This window comes from Danio aesculapii, chromosome 10, assembly GCF_903798145.1.
Source record: "Danio aesculapii chromosome 10, fDanAes4.1, whole genome shotgun sequence".
Taxonomy (NCBI): domain Eukaryota; kingdom Metazoa; phylum Chordata; class Actinopteri; order Cypriniformes; family Danionidae; genus Danio; species Danio aesculapii.
Window position 1 is genome coordinate 22,520,188 of NC_079444.1, and position 23,761 is coordinate 22,543,948.

General features: G+C 36.5%; 1 protein-coding gene across 3 annotated transcripts in view; it reads left to right on the plus strand.

Annotated features, from left to right (window-relative positions):
- Positions 1-23,761, plus strand: part of nlgn2b (neuroligin 2b) — a 175,459-nt gene that overhangs the window by 74,271 nt on the left and 77,427 nt on the right. For all 3 annotated transcript variants that reach the window (XM_056466734.1, XM_056466736.1, XM_056466735.1), the window contains exon 2: positions 15,203-15,913. In XM_056466734.1, the coding sequence (XP_056322709.1) occupies positions 15,427-15,913 (487 nt within the window). In that variant the 5' untranslated portion in view covers positions 15,203-15,426. The remainder of the gene's footprint in view (positions 1-15,202; positions 15,914-23,761) is intronic.

Sequence of the window (23,761 nt, forward strand, 5' to 3'; positions counted from 1 at the left end):
ATGCAAATGGTCAGACTGTGATCAAAGATTAACAGAACAAGTGGATAATTGTTTACCTAAAGAACAACAACGTGCAATATTTACAATATTTAGAACAACATACATTTGATGATTTGATGACCCCAATTTAAAGCCCCCTCTTCTTGTTGACCCTTATAATGTACAGATCTAATATATGCATCATTGTTTTTCCACATACAGTTCACATTTAGTAATCATGACATTTGGTAATCATGATCACATTTGGTATTAAACATGTCTATTTAATGATACAGCAATTAAATTAAAATTGAAATGTTTATACTTTGACAAGCCTTATGTTCTTCCATATATTTTATGCAATACATGTCAGAATGAATATGCTGTTTCATTTTTAAACAAATACATCTGCTATGTGGATTACTGATGGAGCATTAATCACCCATTATTCTTAAGAAAGAATCTTCACAAATCTTACCCTATTAGTAATGTTAGCCTTAGCGAGGACGGGTTTCATCCTGAAGTTCAATACTTGGCAAATAGAACTAAAAGAGCATTATGATGTCATGAGAGAAGAATTATTTGGGAAAGAGATGGATGAATCTCTATACCTCATTGCCCTGGATTAGCGACGTCGCCCTTTGTGCCAGTTCAGGGTCACTTTCATATCGACTGAGCAAATGCTAAAATTCTGCTTGCAATTCAAATTATCTGTACGTGCCCTCGCAGGTTTTTATCGAACTCACCTCACCATTAATCTCCTGAATCTGCTGAACAGAAATGGATAGGAGCCCAAAATGGAGCTCAATGGGAAATGCAATAGACATTGAATCTTGAGTCTTTGGGATAGGTAGACCATTGTATGGGCCCTATGCATGTCTTTCTATCAATGAGTGCTTTATTGGCAGGTTTGGTAGAGCTATTTTTCCACAATGGGCCAGACTAGGCCAATAGCCTTGGAGCTCAGTGAGGCCAAAGTCATGCTGTGTTTATGAATGTTGTACATTACACATGTTAGAAATTAATTGCTGAAACATGTTACAAAGGCTGTTAACTTTGTAGAATTGAAGTTACGTTGAGTTTCCACTAGCATGTTGCAACAGCAACAAAGCAAGTGTTTTTAAATGGAAGTTGAGCGCAAACTCTTACACAGTGCATTACGAATTGAAAGACACATGAAGAAAGTGCAAACACCACAAACACAGTGTCTTTCACCTAGTTAAAGCATGCTCACCCCTAAATTTAATAGAGCAGTGTTGTGGTAGCATGCACAGCAGCTCTAGGCGCAGATTTGGTGTTGTAGTGGAAATGCAGCATTACGCTGTTATCCATTTTTGTACTCAGGATTTTTGGGCAGGGCTTAATCATGACTGGATGATGCAATTAAGCCACCCAGCATGGCCCATCCCCATAATAGAACTTATTAGCTGGGTGGAATATTTGTTTAGGTCTTAGCGAACATTTAATAGCGGTGAAAGCTTTCCTGTGAGCGGGAAAGTACTTTTTAAAGGATTTTAGTAACAAATTTTACTTTTTATCTCTCAAGTTTGACTTGGTGTTTAATAACACATTTGTCTGTAGTGTGAGAAACTCAGAACACACATATAATACTGACTTTGCACAGAGTTTAAAGGGCACAAATGATGCTAAATCAACTTTGTAAGTATTTTGAACAAAACTGTGTAGGTATTGTTCCTTTATATGTCACTTTAAGCAGTTTAGAAGTGTCTTGAAAAATATCTAGTCAAATATTATTCACTGTCATCATGACAATAAATAAATCAGTTATTAGAAATCAATTATTAAAACTATTATGTTTAAAAATGTGTTGAAAAAAAATCTCTCCGTTAAATAGAAATTGAGGAAAAAATAATCAGGGGGGCTAGTAATTCTGACTGTACATCAAATAAACTTACTAGGTATTTTTGACTAATGAGTTGAATTTCAGAATGTCAGCTGTCACTGACTTCTGTTTATCTGACTTAACACAGAAGCAGACACATATGTGAAAACAGTGGGCGGGGAGAACCAGCTCATTTGCGTTTAAAGGCACAGACTGCATAAACAGCTACACTTTGCTCTGAGCCCAAAATGGTCCATTTCTGCATTGTATAATAAGTAATCTGATGGGTATTGTGAGCTGAAACAATACAAACACAATTTAGAGACATCGAAGACTTATCTTATGTCTTGTAAAAGGGGTAAAATAGTACCCCTTTAAGATGAGACACTGCAGGTCCTCAACCCCCAGCTGGCCTTATTTGGCTCAAGATATCCAGTGGGCCTAGGAAAGTCCTAACAAGGGCCAATCAAGCCCCAGAAGTGACCATGGACAACAGCCCTGGCACTCAAACACACTCGCTTTAGGCCCCGACAGCAGAAACACAGCTTGGCACTGTATTTCCTCCAAATGCACAGAAAATGAATTCAGCTTGAAACTAGTGAGGCATCCGTCAATGCGAAGCAGAAGAGGGTCCGTACAGTATGTTGTTTTACTCACAGACTTCCTGCTGCCCCTGAGGGCCTAACCTAAGCCCACACGCTGCTAATCAACAAGGGCCATGCGTGGGCTTCTTACACTCTAACACACACACATGCACGAGCGCTAAGAAATCGTCTGTGAGTGATTTATGAACTGACCATATCCAGTTTTATCAATAAAGCTTTCCCTCTGAGAAATGGTGTGTGTGTGTAAATGTGTGTGTTTTGGATGACCGATTGCATATACGGGGCCCTCACAGCATTAGGATGCTCCCTTGTGTCCTTACAGGAAATGAAATATGTGCATGTCTTAACCAATCGATCAGGGGGATTTTAGTTGTTGTTTTGCTGGGATGAACAACAGTGAGTGAAACGTCAAAACATTTCGATGCTGCCTGAGCAATGCATGGCTCAATTGACGAGCTCTCATTTGAAGAGGTTTCAAGAGGGGAACTGGAAGTATTGTCCTGGGGTCTGATAATGAGGGACTGTGAGGGCCTTTGGATTTTTTCACAGTTATGAGGCATGCATTTTCTGCTTCATGAAGAATTCCGTTTCATTTCTTAATTTATTTGTTCATTTATTTATTTATTACTACAAATCCATTGAAAACTCTATGGGGTTTAGCATTGTTTTACTAGTATTTTATTTTTACTTATTTAGTTTGTTCGTTTGTGTTTAAAGGTATTTTATTTTGTGATTCTTTTGTTTAATAAAGTTTAATTTGGTTAAAATAGAAAGTACTACAATGTAATGTTATTTTTTATTTTACTTTATCATATTTAAGTAGGCAGCACAGTGGTGCAGTGGTAGCACTCTCGCCTCAGCAAGAAGGTTGGCTGGTTCAAGCCTCGGCTGGGTCAGTTGGCGTTTCTGTGTGGAGATTGCATGTTCTCTCCGCGTTCGCGTGGGTTTCCTCCGGGTGCTCCGGTTTCCCCCACACTCCAAAGACATGCACTATAGGTGAATTGGGTAAGCTAAAATTGTCCAGAGTGTATGTGTGTGAATGTATGGGTGTTTCTTTGGGTTGCAGCTGGAAGGGCATCCGCTGTGTAAAACATATGTTGGATAAGTTGGCGGTTCATTCCGCTGTGGCGACCCCAGATTAATAAAGGGACTGAGCCGAAAAGAAAATGAATGAATGAAGTAGCTTACTTCCACTTATTAAAATAAAAGGGATAATCTAGTACAAACTATGTGGAGCCTTGCATAGTTTGTACCCAAAAGATTTTATTTTATTTTATTTTATTTTATTTTATTTTATTTTATTTTATTTTATTTTATTTTATTTTATTTTATTTTATTTTATTTTATTTTAATTTATTTATTTATTTATTTTTTTTTTTTATTTCAGAATTGCAGTTTGTCCAAAAATATTTTTCTTTATTTTATAAAAATTCCACAACAGGCTATATTCAAAATCCCACACATTGTTTTTAATTATCTTTAAATAATATAATTATAAATATAATCAAATCTCTGTCATGTTACCAATACTAATATGATCAGAAAAGGGTTTTTCATCATCATTTATACCTTGAGTATATCACGTCACACTGCTGTCACTTTCTGACATGTCACATCAATTGCCCGTGAGCACAATTTGACATACCATTTAATATCTGAAGGGTGCATTTTGTCCTGTCAGAGATCTTGATCACATGACTAGAAGACATTTTCACCAGCTTACTGAGCGTATATATCATAACAAGGGCCTGATCTTGATGAGCTCGGAAACCTTTTACCTGGGGAGCTGAGAGAGCATGCTGTCTTTTTCTTGCTGTCTTCATACGCTCTTGATTTATTACCACACGCTGGCGGTGATGTAACAGAACCTCAGCAGGTTGGACGTGTGTTTGTGTGCCTGTGTATTTGAAGGTGGGGGGTCAACGGAAAACTGCATATTTATGAAGTTCAATTGCCACCCCACCAGGCGAGGGTGAATCTTTGGCCTTAATTGTGTCTCATTAATATTGATGGGTTAGGATATTTTTGTATATATTTAGCCACACACCCATCTAAGCAAATACAGGATCTTTTTAAAGGGGTTTTATGTAGAAACTCTTGTTTTTAGCGACACCAGTGGCTGTTTATGAAACTGCAGCCTAACTTTTCTAGTCTGGATTCCAATTGCAGATTTGCACAACATTTGCAGTATTTTCTTAATAAGCCATGAACCCAAATTTGTAGAGACAGGACAATCAACATGAACTGGAACGGACGAGTAGCAAATCTGGATTTCACAATTTCTAGATGCGAAAAGCTCTCGGGTAAAAAATATTTCTTACAAACATATTTTTGTCGCGTGTTAGCAGACCACTGTAATCCAACTGCTTCGATCCACACTCGAGTTGCGGGGAAATGGAAGCAAAACCTTCATGGCAGCAAATTTATAAACGCAACACTGCTGACCCATGTCGCCGAACAATTTTTTTTTCTACTACTTGCTTGAATTACGGTTGGCAACACAACGTAGCGTCTCTCTGAACACTGTAACAGGTAAAAACAAAGCTATATCATTTTTCACTTCACATTTTCAGTTGTTTGCTAAATACATATGTCCTAATTGTGTTTTTAGCAGCGTGGGACATATATACGACTGTCAACACCTCATAAATTGTGTTTTGGTGTTTCGTGACCCTTTAATGTTGATGTAAAATGACAGTTTTTCTGTAAAATGATGTAATGCAACCAAAATATCTATATTTTTTTTGTTTCATTATAAGTCATTTAAAAGTCAAGATAGTGCTGGTTCTTACCAATTGAAGTCAGTTTCTACACGTAAACACTTATCTTTAAATATCCATCATGTGACCTTTATGTACACCATGTACACCAGTGGTGGATGAGGTACAAAAATTAGGCACTTGAGTAAAAGTACAGATACCCTAATAAAATATTACTCCGGTAGAAGTATAAAGTTCTCCTTTTCAATATTACTTGAGTGAAAGTGCAAAAGGTATTTCAATTTGTATTCATTTAAAAGTAAAAGTTTTTACTGATGAATGCTTAATTTACAAGAAAATTTATTTGTCACTTTGTCATGCTCTAATAACCATACCGATAATTCAAGTGAAAACATTCACATGTTGAACCTCAGTCTGATCAGTTTTTAAAATCAGTTAATTGTTTACTGGAGACTCGTTCTGAATGGATCCGTTGAATCAGTGAATCAGTGACAAATGACACTTATACACAATGCATTTATACACTAATACAGTGTTTCCCAACCCTGTTCCTGGAGGCACACCAACAGTACATATTTTGGATGTCTCCATTATCTGACCCATTAACTTCAGGTTTTGGAGTCTCTTCTGATGTTATGATAAGATGATTCAGGTGTGTTTGATTAGTGAGAGGTTGAAAATGTGGACTATTGGTGTGCCTTCTGGAACAGGGTTGGGAAACACTGCACTAATACACTGAGCCATGCAGTGTGTGAGTTTTGTGTCTTTCCAACTTGAAAACCAACACTTTTTTTACTAATTGGAAATTCAAACCATTTCCCAGTCGACCTTTAACGGTTGTCAAATTAGTGAAATAAAATAAATAAAGTTTTATTGTTGAATAAATAAACCATTGTGTGCATGAAGTGAAATTCAGGTATTTAATCTGCATCTGCACTTTTTATTTCAGTGTGAATGCACTACTTACATTATACTACAAAAATACATATGGTGTATATGTATACGTGTGTGATTTGGGACACGCAGTCACTCTGAACAGATTGTTTGAATCAGTGAGTTGTTGACTTTTGAACAGATTCTGTTCTGTTTGAACTGAGTCTGTTCAATTCATAAATTAATTGTTCCGTACAATTTGTCAGTTTTTCCGCTTTTCGAAAATTCAGCTTGTTCTCGATTTAAGCGCCACTATCTTGTCTCTAAACAGGTGACATTTTCCACTTCAAAGTAACCTCTTACTTAGCTTCATTCAGGAAATGTAGTGGAGTCAAAAGTACAATATTTTGCATTGGAGTGAAGTAAATGTTTTATAAAATGAATATATTAATAAAGTCAGGCGTCATGGTGATGCAGTGGGTAGCACGATAGCCTTACTGCAAGAAGGTCGCTGGTTTGAGCCTCAGCTGAGTCAGTTGGGATTTCTGTGTGGAGTTTGCATGTTCTCGTGGAGTTTGCGTGTTGGCGTGGGTTTCCTCCGGGTGCTCCGGTTTCCCCCCACGGTCCAAAGACATGCGCTATGGGTGAATTGTTGCAGTTGGAAGGGCATCTGCTGTGTAAAACATATTCTGGATAAGTTGGCGGTTCATTCCGCTGTGGCGACCCTAGATTAATAAAGGGACTAAGCCGAAAAGAAAATGAATGAATAATAAAGTCAAGATTCTTAAAATATGTACTTAGCTACAGTAGTGAGGTAGAAAATACTTAGTTCCGTCCACCACTATGTGGCAATGTAGAAAACTGTTCCATTGCAGTCTTATAAAATATTCAATCAAATGTAAATCAGTGCACTCAACCAGATAAGTTTGGTGCTGTGACCAAATTTCTTCAAAAGACAAGTACCAAAGTGTAACACGTGGAGTGACAGAGACAACTGAAGTTTAGGATCCACTTGCTGGTTTATTCGAAGTCAGGGAAGCAATGGTCAACACAGGTGCAAACAAATGTATAAAGGCAGTCCAGAATCGTAGTCAAATGTATAGGTTAAGGTCAAAACACAGAAAAACTAGACTAGGAGAAACGCGTTGTAATGTCACTTTACAGAAAACAAGACTCAGCAATGGAAGTGAGAGTGTGTGCTGTTTAAATAGTGTCTGTAATCAGTCTTTAACAATGTTCAGGTGGTGCGAGTGTAATCAGTAGAGACTTGGAGCAGGTGTGAGTATGTGTGTGGCATGACTGAATATGTAGTCCATTGATGGCGGAATTGTAGTCCATGTGTGTTTGTGTGTGAGATCCAGCGATCTGGGAGTTATGATCGCTGGTGATCGTGACACAAAGAAGGTTCGCTGTCAATAATTAATTAAATAAATCATAGGAGAAATCAGAGAGTTTTTCCACAATGTTCCTTGTTTGAATTGCCTGAAAAAATATCTTGTGCAAGCTTAAAAACTTTTCTTCTTGCCTCGCCTTGCCTTTTTTAAGTTAATGGAAACACAGCTACTGTTGGCATTGTTTGATATAAAGTAGAACTGAGACACACCAAGATGTTTTTTTGCATTACTAATCAGCATGTTAAGAGAATGGAAGAGAATGCAAACATCAAAATATTGTTTTGAGTGAGCTCCATAGAGGAAATTACCTTTGAAAGTACATGTGTTGACCGAATTTCCATTTTTTTTATTTATTTATTTTTTTGGTTGACTAACCCTTTAATCCAGGGTTGCTCTGGGGGATCTGAATTGGAAGTCTCTTGTTTTCAGAGCAATAAAAGGTGGCATTAGTGCCAACAGCTGTTGATATTGCAACAAACATTAACAGAATATAATTTTATGCATATTAGTGACGATTACCAATAGGATTGGAGACTGTGAATCGCCTTTTGAAGCAGTTAAAACTGCTAGGAACCAACAGTACATCAACTTTGTGGCATCTTAATATCTGTTCGTTTCTTGGATGAATGAGACAGTTAAGTGCGTGCTTACAATACACTAACATCAGTACACTTACATTAATGCTTTCACATCTTGCTAAGGGTTTTCAGTGGTGTTGGTGACATTTGGTGTCTAATGTCTGCATTTGCAAGTGTGTTGAGCTGAAGTCAGTGTAACTTGTCTCAGGTTTCTACTGTATGTTGTCATTCAAATAGTCTTGTCCTTGCCAGGCTCAGTGGAAAAACATGGCTTTAGAGACTCCAAAAACATACAAATACACACAATTCACTGCCATTTTCAGTTGTTATGAATACCGAAGGCACTAAAACCCAGCCAGATTTATTTCAGTTTCCTGCGAGTTAAGATTACAGGGCAGATCATCAATTAATGAAGACTCACTTCTGCACAGTTTCATGCACAATACACTTCCAGAAATAAAGATACAAAAGCTGTTACTGGGTTGTAGCTTTTCAAAAGGAAAGTGCTTGTACCTTAAGCATCCATATTGGCTTCTTAAAGTTAGTGCAGTTAGTTACAGTTACAGAGTCCAAAACTAACAAAGTCCAAAATGTAGCCCCTATATGAGCTAATTTGTCCCATGTTTGACAGTATGCCATCATAAATTGTGAAAATAACTGATAGAAGAAGGCTTTAAGACAAACTCAATTTTTAATTATTTAAATGGACAAATTCTGACTGAGGAAATGAGCTAGCCAGTTTGTTATTTGCCTACAGGCTACTTTTTTTTCATTTTAAACAAGTTTTAACAGATTCTTTTTATTTTTTAATGATGAATGATAATAAATTTGTATTTTAAAAATTGTTTAAAAAAAAAATTATATTTCTTTAATGATTTTTTACTTAAAATTCTAATCACACAACATTATTTATAAAATTTTAACGCACATTTGTACACTTTGTGGTAAAATAGTATGGTAAGCACTTCTACAAAATTATAGAAAATATTTTTGTTGCATCAAAAAGTTATTACTTTACATCCAGAAAAGATTAGTGTTTAAAATGCCACTAAAATGCAGTATTTGAATCTCAGAATTTAATAGAAAATGAGGCCAATAACTGCAAAAAGGTCCACTTTTTGAGAGAAAAGAACCAGTAGGATGGCTACAGGCCTGAGATCTAAGTTAGATCCATAGTGTACAGGTCATTACCTAAAAAGTACAAAAGTATACATTTTGGAAAAAGTACCACGTCAGTGACAGTTTTTGTACCTTTATTTCCAAAAATGCTTTGAAGGCAACATTGTGTAATTATTAATTTTTTTATTAACAAATAGTTTTTAATGTCTGCATCACACAACTTTTCCATATGTTTGGAATTTCTAATGTAGTAAATGCCTTGATACTGTAGCTCACCTGGTACAGCATTTCACTATTGATGCAGAGCACAAGTTCCATGAAGCACGGTTCTACTAAAGTTTAAAGGTAAAATGGCGTTGTTGCTTCAGAAAATACATTTTATTTATATATTTATTTTAGCTTTTATATGGCTTCAACTTACTTCTTAAATGTATTCTTGGCAATCTAAATTAATCCAGAAAAATAAACTTTGTTCTTTGTTTCAAAATTTCAAACCGGTCAAGCATGAACTTTTTAGCCTGAGAATGTTCACGAACAAATTTAATAAAACATTTTTTTCAAAATCAAATTTATTGGTTTCTGAGACTATTGGCTATTTTTCTTGCACTGCTTAGTGGAAAAAAAAAATGTGCAAGATGATTTTTTGCAGAAATGTTAAAATATTTTTCACATGCCTGCATTGGTTTTGTCAATTATGTAATACAGGAATATTGGATTGCAAGCTCTGAGTGTTTAACGTACGTGTTATCTCCCAATATTCTGTGATGTTAAAACCCAGACGATCAAATTGCGGCTGGTTTGAGTTCATGAGTAAGAAGATTAAAATAAAGTAAAATCCTTTGATTTGTTTGTTCTACTCAGGGGCGTAGATTTAGCACAGACTAAGGGGACGTGCCCCACCAATAATTTCATTCACTTTAAAAATCACACTGTCAACATTAACCTGGACATGCAGAAAGGGTTAAATCACAGTCTCTACTCGAGTCGTACCACCCCCAAAACACATATGAACATTGTGATTGGCTGAGCTTTTCCCTGCTGTCATGTGAGAGGCTGTAGCTGCGTTCAGATGTAACAGTGCTAAAACTGCGCAGAGGAATTTTCCCGTGCAAGAATAAGGTGTGTGAGATGTGTGACACTCAATTGAGGATGGCGGCAGCAAAAAAAAAAGGTGGACATGAGGAGTTTAAAAAAAAAAAACTGTAAATCACATAAACTTAAGTTCACTACTGAATAACACTGTCCATCATAATAATGATAACATTAATGCTAGTGTTTTTTTCCCGCTTTGATGCACAATCTACCGTGTGGTTCATAGGTCCCCACCAATGTCAAGAGCAAACCTATGCCCTTGATTATACTGCATACTGTAAATTAAACAAACACTTCTTTTCCCATTTCTTACATTAACTTGCATTCTTAAAAATAAACAACTAATTCAGAATGTGGATGTGTGTAATCAACCAGTTTAATAAAATGGTAACTCATCATCATGGTCATATTTATTGGTTTCTAAGAATAATAAACATGCTTTTTTTTTGCTGCACTTAGTGGACATTTCACTTTGAAAGAGCAAAACATGCAATAAAATTTTACCAAAATGTCAAAATTTTCATATGCCTGCATTGGTTTTGTCTTTTCAATGCAGGAACATTTGATTGCAAGCTCTGCGTGTTAAACACATGTGGTCATGAGAGTATTTCCATCATACGTCTGGTGTTGTGTCAAACCACATCTTCCTCTTCCGCCATCTTTTCCTTACTCAGCTTCTCCAGCAGTTGGTGGTTTTCTCCTCCAGGTGTTTTGTGTCCAGGTTTGGTGCCGCTGGGTTGATTAGCTGTGCTCTGGTTGCCATGGTGATGCCGAGTGCCTGAAGAAGAGCATACGCCTGATGATTCCGTCTTCACTCTTGACTCTTGATTTCTTTGTAGACTCTTGCATCTCCTGTGAGGATTTGGCCCAGATGTTTCACTAACGTGGTTTCTGTTTTGCCTGTGCAAGCATACGTGTTGTTCCTCAGCTGTTCAGATTGGCTTGTGTGTTCTTTGCGGCTATGCACACATTTACTTTAGAATACATTTACTTCTCTATAAAGTCCCGGGGCTTTGATCAGCAGAACGGTGCCGTTTGCTCTGGGCCTGTGAGGAGACGTTTACTTCATTCTTGATTTTGTCAATGTAGATCCTGGGACAACGGTTGTCACTTTGAAACCCTTCTACAGCCCTCACAGTGTCCAAAGTACACTCACAACTCCCACACACGTTGGCATTCTGCTGTTGAGAAATCAGCCTACATCCTTTTAAAGTTTTTATTTTTGGTTATTTTGTTTTTTGCTTGTGTCTGTTGGCAGTAAAACCATTTTTTTGCTGGTTTTTAAACCCCATCTGACAGTCTTTACAAAAAACAAAGTTGCAGCACTCTTGTTTGTTTTTTTTTCATAGATTTTCGCAAAATTCAGACACTGCTTTGGCAATTGTGAGGTTTTTCTCCAGAATCTAAATATACATTTAATAAGTTGCAGTTGGTAAATGTGCCAGTTTGGTTCTAGTTACCCTATTTAAATCCATATTGTGCATAATCAGTGTATATAATACTAATGAGTGGCAATGCTTGGCAAATTTTTTATGAGCTTAAATCTAGAGTATATTGCCAAAGGTTCAGTTTTTACTTGCATGTGAACTTTAATTACATTCCAATCTTTAGCTTATATCTAGAGTTGCTTTTATGAGAATTTATGACAATTCTTAAAGAAGTGCATTTGTGAGTCACTGATGTTGGCTGAGAAAAGCTGACTTGCAGTCACCGCCTTATTTTATCCCAAAGGTGTTCTATTGGGTTGAGTTTAGGACTCTGTGCAGGCCAGTCAATTTCCTCCACACCAAACTTGCTCATTTATGTCTTTATAGACCTTGATTTATACATAGTGTTGCCAGATATAGCTGACTTTTTCCAGCCCAAAAGTTCAATTCAATTCAATTCACCTTTATTTGTATAGCGCTTATACAATGTAGATTGTGTCAAAGCAGCTTCACATAAAAGGTCATAGTAAATAGAAACAGTGTAGTTCAGTTTGTAGTGTTTAAGTTCAGTTCAGTTTAGCTCAGTTCAGTGTGGTTAATAATCACTACTGAGAGTCCAAATACTGAAGAGCAGATCCAACGATGCGCAGCTCTATAGATCCCGAACCATGCAAGCCAGTGGCGACAGCGGAGAGGGAAAAAAAACTTCACTAAATGGCGAAAGTGAAGAAAAAAAACGCTGGCCAAACGTCTTGTGCAGAGCTGCAGTCTCAGTGGCGGAGGCTGGAAGCTGGCCTCAGCGAAGACTTGTCCAAAACCTGTCCAAAACCTCGCCCAAACACACAAAACACCCAAAATATTAGATTGATGTTTTGTTTAATTAGAATTTATTTAAATCGAATTAACCTAGTTACTTTAACTGTTATATATATTTTTAAACCATAGCGCAACCAACACCAGCAGTCACAGAACCACATCATAACCGGATCACATCGAAACACTGCCCACCTCGCACTTATTGCTGTGTAGATTACACTACCTATTAGAGTATGTTTTACTTTCGAAATGGGGTATAAATTGGTCCCGTTTGGCATTTTAAATTCTTTTGAACATAATTAGGTGCTGCTTGTCAATCAGACAAGGCTATGTTAGTTCTTGCTGTTAATTGCGGGAAAAAATGATCTATACAAGTGTCACGATAAACTGCTGTGAGTTAACTGCAGGCACTGCTTGATGCTTGTACACACGAAAAGGAGACAGATTTGCCAGGGAGTCAAATTTTAATACAGCTTTCCTTTACCTCCCCTTGCTGGTAGGCCACACAGTTTGCACTATACAGTGGTCACTCCTGACTGAATGGAGTAGGTGCACACAGTTATGTTTTTTTAAATAAGTTGCATTTAAAAGTTACGTTTTAAAACCTCCCGAGATTTTGTCAACCCATCTATTGCATTTTTTACCCACACAATCAAATTCAAAACCGCTCAATTTGGCAGGAAACAGCCCAATCTGGCAACACTTTGTACATAATCTTGTTGTAACAGGAAGAGGCATCCCCAAACTGTTCCCACAAAGTTGGGAGCATGAAATTGGTCCAAAATGGTCATATCGTTCTTTTTATAGGAAAATAACTCCCATTGTAAACATTGCATTGTAAACATTAAATAAAAGTGAAAAATGTATTATCTTTTTATTTAACATATTAAGTTTTTAGTTACGATACACCTAAAATCATTTCGCGTAAATCCACAGATTTTTACAATATTTTGTGCAGAAATAGCAAAAAAATGTTCGCAGATTCTGTCTGGCCTTAATTATCATTAGTCAATGTTATTAGCCCCCTGCAGAAATTACTACAGAACAAACCACAGATGTCCAAAGACTGTATATGTGTATGTGCAGGAAATGTATTTGAATAGTATATTTGAAATATATATTAATGGACATGAAGCTACAGTATATTGGCATTCATCCAATTGAAACTATGTAGGGTAGTGGATGATTTTAATTGGATCGTTGGAAGTTGGTGTTGCTAACAAAATGGTGGAAGATTTGAATGCCACTTTGCCATCAGAATTACTGTCCAGTAGAATCACTGTTGGCACCCACTGGTGCAGAATGCCCAATGGTGACCAGAACGAGGAGTTAAATAGATGGAATCATATCATATTTGTTAAAACCACTGTTTAACGTGAAGGCTGGTCAGAAACAAGACATGCACTGATACAGTACATTACAGATAAATATTAAGTATAAAAAGTTATTTTTTATAAAAGTTAATATTATCTTGGGAACTATTTGAAGCAACTTAAATTACTACAAAATAAAATTATATGATGATGATAAGGTACAATACTTTGATTGTGTTTGTTCTACAGCATAAACTAAACTCACACATTCTTTGTTAGCTGCTTATGCAAACTTACATTCTGAAAAATAAACAACTGCTTCAGAACTTGGGTGAGTTCAGCAACATTTCATATGCCATCAAGTTATGTTTACCACAGAACATATTACACATTAATTAAAAAAAATAAAACAAAAGCATTTTTAAAAATCCAAAAGGAAAATCTTGAGGGAACTAGCAGTGAATTAGTCCTCCAGGTTTTGAGGTCATAACAGCAGCACTCTTTCAGCTCTGCTTAATAATGGATGCCTCTAGTATGTGTACATTTTTAAGCACATATACACTATGTCCACTGAAGCGTAGTCATTCTGGAAGCACTTTCCAGACCCAATCGTGTATGACATCATCCTTCTTGAATCACTGATTCCTGTTACCCTGTTTGACTCCAGAATTAAGTGTCTCATTATAAGTCAGTTTTAAATTGGTCTGTCTCTGTGCACCCAGTGCCCGTTCCTAACATCTTTTTATGCCAAAATTGTGGTAAACGCTTCTCGTTGCATTCCTCATAGATCATTATGTCATGTGGTTAATTCCCGCCTGTAGATGTATGTCTTTAGCTCGGCAGAAGGGGGGAAGGTGATTGTGCCATAGACTGTCAGCAGCAGACAGTTATTACGCACAAATGCCCCCATCTACTCTAGCGAGATTGAAACTAGCACGGCTAAGTCAAGTGGAACGGAGGGGAGGCAGGAACCAAGAATCTGGAGCAACGGCACGTTGGGGGAACTTAAAATGAACACACTTGGTGCTGTCATCTCCTCTGAGGGAGTCAATTAAGCAGCACACTCAGTATTTCACACCCCCGGTAGCCGAGCGTGAATGTGTGTCGCTGTAGCGCACCTCTCGACAATGTGACAGCACGCTGGAGAGAACAGCCCAACGTCCAGATATGCATCTGTAATTATGCGCCTTAGAGAATACTCCAGAAAGAAAGGAAGATATTTCCACCAAGATATTAAACAAACATTAAGAGAAAGATTATATGCAGTGGAACAAATGATATTTAATTAGATTCATGTTTCACATGTTTATGGTTGATATGATTTTCAAACCTCCGGCAATACTGTAATTACCTTTTATTGTGGTTGATAATGTTGCTATGCATGTTTTACTGTCAGCAGTTAATGATATCTGTCTTTCTGCCTCTGTCTCTCTCTCCCTGTAGGGAACTAATGAGCAAATTGCAATAGAAGCATTGCATGTTGCAGTAACATCAGGATGAAGCTCTTCGCCGCTGAGTGTCAACAGGCTTCTTCTGTGCACCATTGAGGATACGCACACCCTCCTTTCCACATATACCAAAGTCACTGGGGTGGCCTGAAAAGATTTGCTCTTGTCCATTTCATATCCGTTCCCCATCACTGGGGCAGCGTTCACCCCAGCCGAAGCATGTCATCGGTGGACGTGGCCCGATCACGGCGGGAGACGGTCCGCTCCTGTCCACGACGCATATCTGACACTTGCCTAGTGTGGCTGCTGGGCTTGGCGCTGCGCCTTGCGCTATCCTCCTGCCAACGGGCAGACCTCACCGCCGCCAAGCACCCTATGGTCACCACAGGCTACGGGAAGCTTCGGGGAGTACGCAAGGAGCTGAACAATGAGATTCTAGGCCCGGTCGAGCAGTACTTGGGCGTCCCCTACGCCACCCCGCCAGTGGGCGAGAGACGCTTCCAACCCCCAGAGGCACCCGGCTCCTGGCAGGAGATCCGTAACGCTACACAGTTTGCACCAGTTTGCCCGCAGAACATCCATGGGGTGCTGCCAGAGATCATGCTTCCCGTATGGTTCACCGACAACCTGGATGCAGCCGCGGCTTATGTACAGAACCAGAGCGAGGACTGCCTTTACCTCAATGTCTATGTGCCCACCGAGGATGGTAAGTTTATGAAGCCCTTAGAAGCATATATGTGGTACATTCATGTTTCATTTCTATTCTAACTCCGTTTACAAATATTTTCACCAATACAAATAGCATTCTCATCATTCCCACTCTAGTTTTGGGAAGCGAATCACCTACTGTATATTCACTTTGTGCCAGTCGGTCTTTTTACTGGACTTACTGTAGCAGTGAGTGGTATAACATGTTTATAAAACATAAAACAAAGAATTCATATCTTAGATTAAGACACTTTCTCTATGTGACCTGTTCTCCGGACAGCCTTGGGATCCTTTTCAATGTATTCTTCTATAAAAGAAGCTAATCTGTAGCTTGGGATCTCATGCAGGGTTTAAGTTAGATTGCTTGCATTTAGTAGATACAAAGCGGTAGTTGCCAGCCTGGTTCTGAGAAGCTAATCACCTATATTTATCTTATGTCATTCAGTCCTTTACAGTGCTTACTGTAGCAGTGAGTGGTGTGAAAGGTTCATGGAACCCAAAACAAAGGATTGAAACGTATTTATCAACATTAGAACTCAAAATAGGAGTCTTTTCCATGTAACCTGTTCTCCAGATAACCTTGGGATCCTTCTCTTTTATTTCTTCTAAAAAAAAGCAAATCTGTTGCTTGTGATCACATGCAGGGTTTAAGTTAGATTACTTGCATTTAGTTCATACAAAGCGGTCGTTGCCTGAGCTTAAGAGAGCGAGAACTCCTGTGAGCGCAAGAGATATTTAACATGCTCCAGTCAGTGATTGTTGCTGAAACTGCATGGGCAACAATCTGAGCATGTGCTAAAGTCTCTGATAAATGGGCCTCACTGCAGTTTGTAAATGGGTTGTGCAGAGACTGCTGGGTAATGTCTCACTGTGCCAGCTCTCAAAATGGGTTGTCATAGTCATGGGAGTGTGGCAGGCAATGTGTGTTTGTTCGAAAGATGAAAGCATTTCAACGATGAAACCATATACACAGGAGGTCTCCTAATGCTAATAGCATTTTTTTGCGTTTTAGCAACTCTGTGTACTCTTGGAGTGTGTTAATGTGCCTGTCCATTACAGTGAGTCAGTAAATCAGTCTTCCTTAATTTGAAGATATACATTCACTAAGTGCTGTAGATTGCAGTTGGATGATGCATCCATTGCTGGAGCGAATCTAGGATTTCAGTCTTCGAGCAGCTCAAATGGTGTGGCTCAGAGAGCGATCGAAAGTTTAAATCTTGCTGGAATAAATTCAATTAGGTTGTCAAGTTTATGTAAATCAGACAATGACATGTTTGTTCGCTTTTCGTTTTGTGATTTCACTGGAACAAGAGTGCACAGAAGAAAAATGGAGCAGTTATTATTGCTCAATTCTCAGCATAACTGAGTGCTAAGTTATGCTTCATTTAATTATGAGTAATGTATTTGTGAAGCATGTCTCCATTTTCTCTCCATTAAGGGTGTGTTCACTTTTCTAGTTTGGTTCTCTTAGTTATTTCAGAAGCAAAAACAAACAAAAATAATATATTAACATCTGGTTCACTTATTCACATTGTTATTTTTAAAGAAAGAATCACTAACTCTATCAAAAACAAATCAGGATACATTTACTAGAGAAGAGAATCATTTTATCTCTCTCTCTCTCTCTCTCTCTCTCTCTCTCTCTCTCTCTCTCTCTCTCTCTCTCTCTCTCTCTCTCTCTCTCTCTCTCTCTCTCTCTCTCTCTCTCTCTCTCTCTCTCTCTCTCAATAATTGCTTTATTGGCATAACAAATGTTACAAATGTATTGCCAAAGCATTTAAAAAGTTTACATTAGAAAGAACATATATACATATATATTTATTTATACAGTTGAAGTCAGAATTATTAGACCCCTTTGAATGTTTTTCCCTTTTTTAAATATTTCCCAAATGATGTTTAACAGGGCAAGGAATTTTTCACAGTATGTCTGGTAATATTTTTTCTTCTGGAGAAGGTCTTATTTGTTTTATTTCAGCTAGAATAAAAGCAGTTTTCATTTTTTTAAAAAACATTTTAAGGTCAAAATTATTAGCCTCTTTAAACTATATATTTTTTGATAATCTACAGAACAAACCATTATTATAATTACACTAATTACCATAACCTACCTAGTAACCTAATTTACCTGGTTAAGCCTTTAAATGTAACTGTAAGCTGTATAGAAGTGTCTTGAAAAATATCTAGTAAAATATTATTTACTGTCATGGCAAAGATAAAATAATAGTTCAAGGGGGCAAATAATTCTGTATGTATATAAACATAGTAAACACAATAAATTGAAGGATAGTATTATAATATATAGTATAATAATAATAATAATAATAATAATAATAATAATAATTAAATTAACTAACAAATAAAAAAATCATAAACTGTACAATTCTCTCTCTCTTTCTCTCTCTTTCTGTTTTTCCAATTTGAAATAATCTCTAAAATAATTTTATGAACATTGGATGTAGCATGGGTATGAGATATAGGGTGTGACTGACGTGAGTGATTGCCATAGAAACATGAACATCATGTATACCTATCTTGTATATTTGAATTTTAAATCATTCTACATTTATTTACACAGCTCCCAAAAAACTCAATATATAATAAGCACAACTGTGCAGTGAAATAGTGAGGGGTACAAATATACATAACATTATGTATACAGTAAAAAAATGATTCAAAGATGTTTCCTGGGATTTGCAAAAAAAAATTTAAAAATGTTAATAGTTGTAAACAATTTATTTGGGCTGAATTTAAACAAACAAATTAATTTTGCAACAGTTTTGGAGACATAATTTTTTCAGTGCACATTATAAGAAGTGTCTTTGTATTGGGGCGAGGCAAGGCGTGGTTCTCTTTATTGGTATATTGTATTTGAACAGTCGGATAAATAGAATTATTTCATGATATATCTATAGCTGGTTATGCAGTAGTGAATGTAAGCTGTGATAATATAACACTATGTGTAACTTTGTATTAGAATATTATTGTTAATCAAATCAAATAATAAAATAAATTAGGGAATAACTCACTAATTTGATTTAATTAAAAGAAAATCAATTTCTCTTTTGTTTTTACTTTTAACATTTTTTTATTAAATTATATATATATTTTTGGGTGTGTTTGTTCAACTTTTAATATTACATATAAAGAATAACAAAGTATTATAGTTGTTTAGGCATCACTTATTATTAATTATTAAACATGTTTTATATTTTACTTCTTTTGCAAGTTATTTATATTTTTTTTGTTTAACGTATCGATTCTGTATGTTATTTTTTCAAACACCAAATGTTTTTGTATTAAATTGGAAAGCAAAATGATTTTTTTGACACGTTTTCTGAAAAAGGATCCATTCTGGGACTCAGAAACTGAATTGTAATGTAAACCAAATGTTTTGGTGGCTCAGTGGTTAGCACTGTCGCCTCGCAACAAGAAGGTCGCTGGTTCAAGTCCCAGGTGGGCTGGTTGGCATTTCTGTGTGGAGTTTAGTGGAGTTTCTGTGTGCATGTTTTCCCTGTGCTGGCAAGGGGCTCCGGTTTCCCCCACAGTCCAAAGGCATGCGCTATAGGTGAATTGTATAAACTAAATTGGCCGTAGTGTATGTGTGTGAATGAGCGTGTATGGGTGTTTCCCAGTACTGAGTTGTGGCTGGAAGAGCATTCGCTGTGTAAAACATATGCAGGAAAAGTTAGTGGTTCATTTCGCTGTGGTGACCTTGGAATGAAATAGAGGCTAAGCTGAAGGAAAATGAATGAACCAAAAGTTTTGTGAACCACCAATCATTACTATGGCTAAACCAGATATGCTTGAGCATTCTGTCATTTTTATGGTTGCGTCTTTTGACATTGTCCTGTTTTTTTTTTGTTTGTTTTTGTTTTTTTAGATACAGTTTGGTTTGTGTTGTGTTGTTTCAACTAAACCACACCTGACTTCACACCGTCTTTTCATGGGTCTCGATCTGCTTGTCTGATGAACCATACAAGCATTCGCTCCAGAGTTCGTTTTAATCTAACCAAACCTGCAAAGTGTAAACACATCCTTAATCTTATTCTTGTCTAAGAGAAGAAAGCGCTACATTAAAAAGTCTTTCCTACCAGACCGTTTTTCAACCATAGTTCTACATGCAAAAATCATTAACAGGAATGAATGAGATATATAATTCGTAATTAAATCTAAAAAAAAGTTCAAACGCATTAAACATAGAAATATCCAAAAGTCCATGTGTTATTTGCATGAGTTCAAAGAATCAGCTTCAGTGAGCAGAAATAGACACCCTCCCCCCCACCGCCCCCTAATAAGAGATAATAAGCAAATCTGGGGCACAAAACAAGAGAAGATATTTTTCATAATTAAGGAGATGAATTGCATGTACACACAGGGGAATCTGTGAGCATGTATTTCATGTGTACACACACATTGCAATTTTTTTTTGGCAGAAAGTAATGCAGTGGGTCTGCAGGATGCATGCAAAGGTATGAATGCAGATGGCTTTTCTATGTCATTTTTGGAGAGTCAAAGAGATAGTTTAAACAAAAAAGAAAATTTATTCCAACCCAGGCTCATTATTGATACGTAACCCTGTATACATTTCTGGACAGTGCAAAATACGTCCCAGGAGCTACGTTTTTTTGCAGTTTTTTTGTGTGAATCCACCAGTGGCTGCTTTTTCAGATCTCAAATTTCTCTGATGAGTGCCATTAGCACATGCTGTTCTCATGTAAATCCACCGGAGGCTGCTGTCGACTGACTGACTGACTGACTGACCGACCGATATCCCCACCCACTCCATTCCCTAAACCCAACTGATAGTGTTTTTAAAAGCACCAATTGACCCAATGACCCCTTCTCTAAACCCAACCGATAGTGTTTTCAAAAGCATCAATTGACCCGATCACCCCCTTCCCTAAACCCAACCAACAGTGTTTAGAAAAAGAGTAGCCCTCGCATCCACCTGAATTTTACCACGTTTTCAGATTTTACCACATTCTCAGCCTGTTATTTACTTGTTTATTTCATTTTTAGCCTTTTGTTTTTATTTTACTTGTTTTCTGGAACCATTCTTCACTGGACTCGAACCCTGACATCGCAGTTAACTCCTTTCTGCGTCTCAAGTCCTCTGATGTACATTTCGAGCTACTGGACAAACTGGTAACAGTGAAAAAAGTCAACCACACGGAGATAAGCGGTCAGCTGGTAGTGTGAAAAGAAACAGAAGTAAAAGAAATCATTTGGCCCCGTAGCATTCATTTTAAAGACGAAATTCAGCCATACATAGCTCTGGCTACATATTTTGCGCTCTCCAGAAATGTATACGGGGGTATGTTTTCACAATGAGGCTGTTTATGGACACTTTTCACATTTCCGGGTTTCTCATTGGCGGAAGTCGTCAAAGTTGGGTAAACTCGAAATGCATTGAATGGGAGAGTACAAGAAATATTTTTTGTACATTCCTATTAACTGAAATAATAAAAGAAAAACTTGATGATGGTGTTATCAACACTTTCAGAAAACGAAGACTGTGAGAAGAGCCACGTTATAACGTAAAATGCCCATAATGATGCTCTAAACAATGTGGTAACAACATCTTTAGAGAAGAAACCCATACATTTTTTGTGCGATTTATATTGTTTTACACACACATGCATTAAAAAAAAATCCAATATTAGTTTTGGTATAAACATGCACTCGCTTTCCATATTAATTGAAATATATTAAAAGTTCAGATGCAAAAGCCGCTAAACGCCACTTCTGCCAAAAATGAGCTAATGACATTGAGCGAATGCTAAAGCCACATAGTGCATGTTCAACAAATATTTTTGCTTGAAATCACCTAAATCGCAGCATCAGCGCATTCAGAAATAACAGTTTGTTGGCAAAAGCCTCTAAACGCTTGCCTTTGGCAGCAAAAGCCGCTATATCCTGAGAACCAATCAGAAGGCACGAGTCGAATCATATGTTTTCAATGTAGCAGCGCACTGATAAGCCGGCTTTCATAAGGAGACTGTTTTATTCTGCTTTCGATTTAGATTTTAAAAGATGGAGTTTGATGAATTAGATGAGCCTGTCCAACTGTCAGTGAATGGCAAATGAAAACGTCCCTTACTCTGTGTAAGGAAAAGAAAACACACTGTACAGTCAGAAGTGTAACATGCATTCATATCATTTTTTGTGCAGCAACACTACTTTAAATTAGTCCGATTTACTATACATTAAACGGCAACTGCGTTTCATGAAACACGAAGTTAAGATGCCGTCTTTTATCCCACATGGATGCTATGAGGATAAACAAGAGACGAAAAAGAGACTAAGACCTTGAGTATGGTGTGGATGAATGAATGAATGAATGAATGAATGAATGAATGACAGCTTCTAAAAGTGTCTGAGAGACGCCCCTTTTTTGCCCAGTAAACCTTGTGTTTTATTTGCTAATTTTAGCTATTTTTAAAAGATAAATATAATGTCTAAAACTATACATTATTTATATTACTTCAACTACCTATACATCAGATAAGCTTTTTATATTAATGGACAATGCACAGATACTGATGTTTCACAATGTTTTTACATTACATTATTTGAATCTAACAAGCTTAGTTTACAATGTTTGCAATGTTTACATTGTTCTACTTACATTAAATCTAAATCCCAAATCTCAGAAATGACAACAGATTGTTAAGACTTAATTTATGAGAATTTTAATGTTAATTAATGCACTTACTTGACAGATTTTATTCATTCATTTTCCTTCTGCTTTGTCCCTGGTTTACCAGTGGGTTACCACACTGGAATGAACCGCCACTTGACAGATTTATGCATTTTTAATTTTAGGTGGTTTATGAAATGTGTTTTATGTTTGGTAAAATAATTTGCATCTTTGGTTATTTTTCAACTAATTACACCGTTTTGTCCCAATGGTGGATTTAGAGGTTACAAGTGGATTAAGCTGGTTTTGACGCAAATAAGAAAATCTACCTTGTTAAAAACCAAAGAATAGTCTAAAGTGACATTTTTGAAAAAAGTTATTTTATTTACTAGCTAATAACCTTATCATTATCTACAGTATAAAATGAACCTGCTGAACTTAATTATAGGAGCCTGATAGAAAATGCTCATTTACTAAAAAAGAGGTCTGATGGATTTAGAGGGTATTGCATCTGAACTCCTCATATGTAAATGGCACATATAGAGCCTATGTTTCCTTTACAAATATTATTGAGAATATGCCATAGTCTATTCTAAATGAACATAAAATCACTTACAAAAGCTAACACGTATTCTAATATCATTAATATAAATAAATAATGAGTCTATTATTAAGAAATGAAATTTAATATTTATTATTTTTTAGTGAATGAAAAAAATCCTACTTTAATAATAATATTAATATTAATGATGATGATGATGATGATGATGACAATTATTATTATTATTATTATTATTATTATTATTATTATTATTAAGGAGGATATTGTTTATTTATTTTTTGAAAAGTCTACTTTTACAATTCAACATGCAAACCACTGCAGAAATGTTCTAACCAACAGGCCTATGTCATATACAGTACAGATACTTAATAAATAACCTACTATAAATTAAAAGCATTAATGTATGAAATGTTTTTTGTTTTCACAAGCTTTGGAGACTTAATGTAAATTCCGCTTTTAAATAATAGGTCACCTATAGCTTTTGTCATGAACGACGGCTGTGTTCAAAATGGCATCAATGTTTTCAAAGTGCACTGCTAAGCAAGCACAGTTGGAAACATGAAGATCGCTAAAACTGAATTTAAAAATGCTTTGAAAGCAAATTACACCTAAGAGAGATGACTTTAATGCTTTAAAAAAATCAT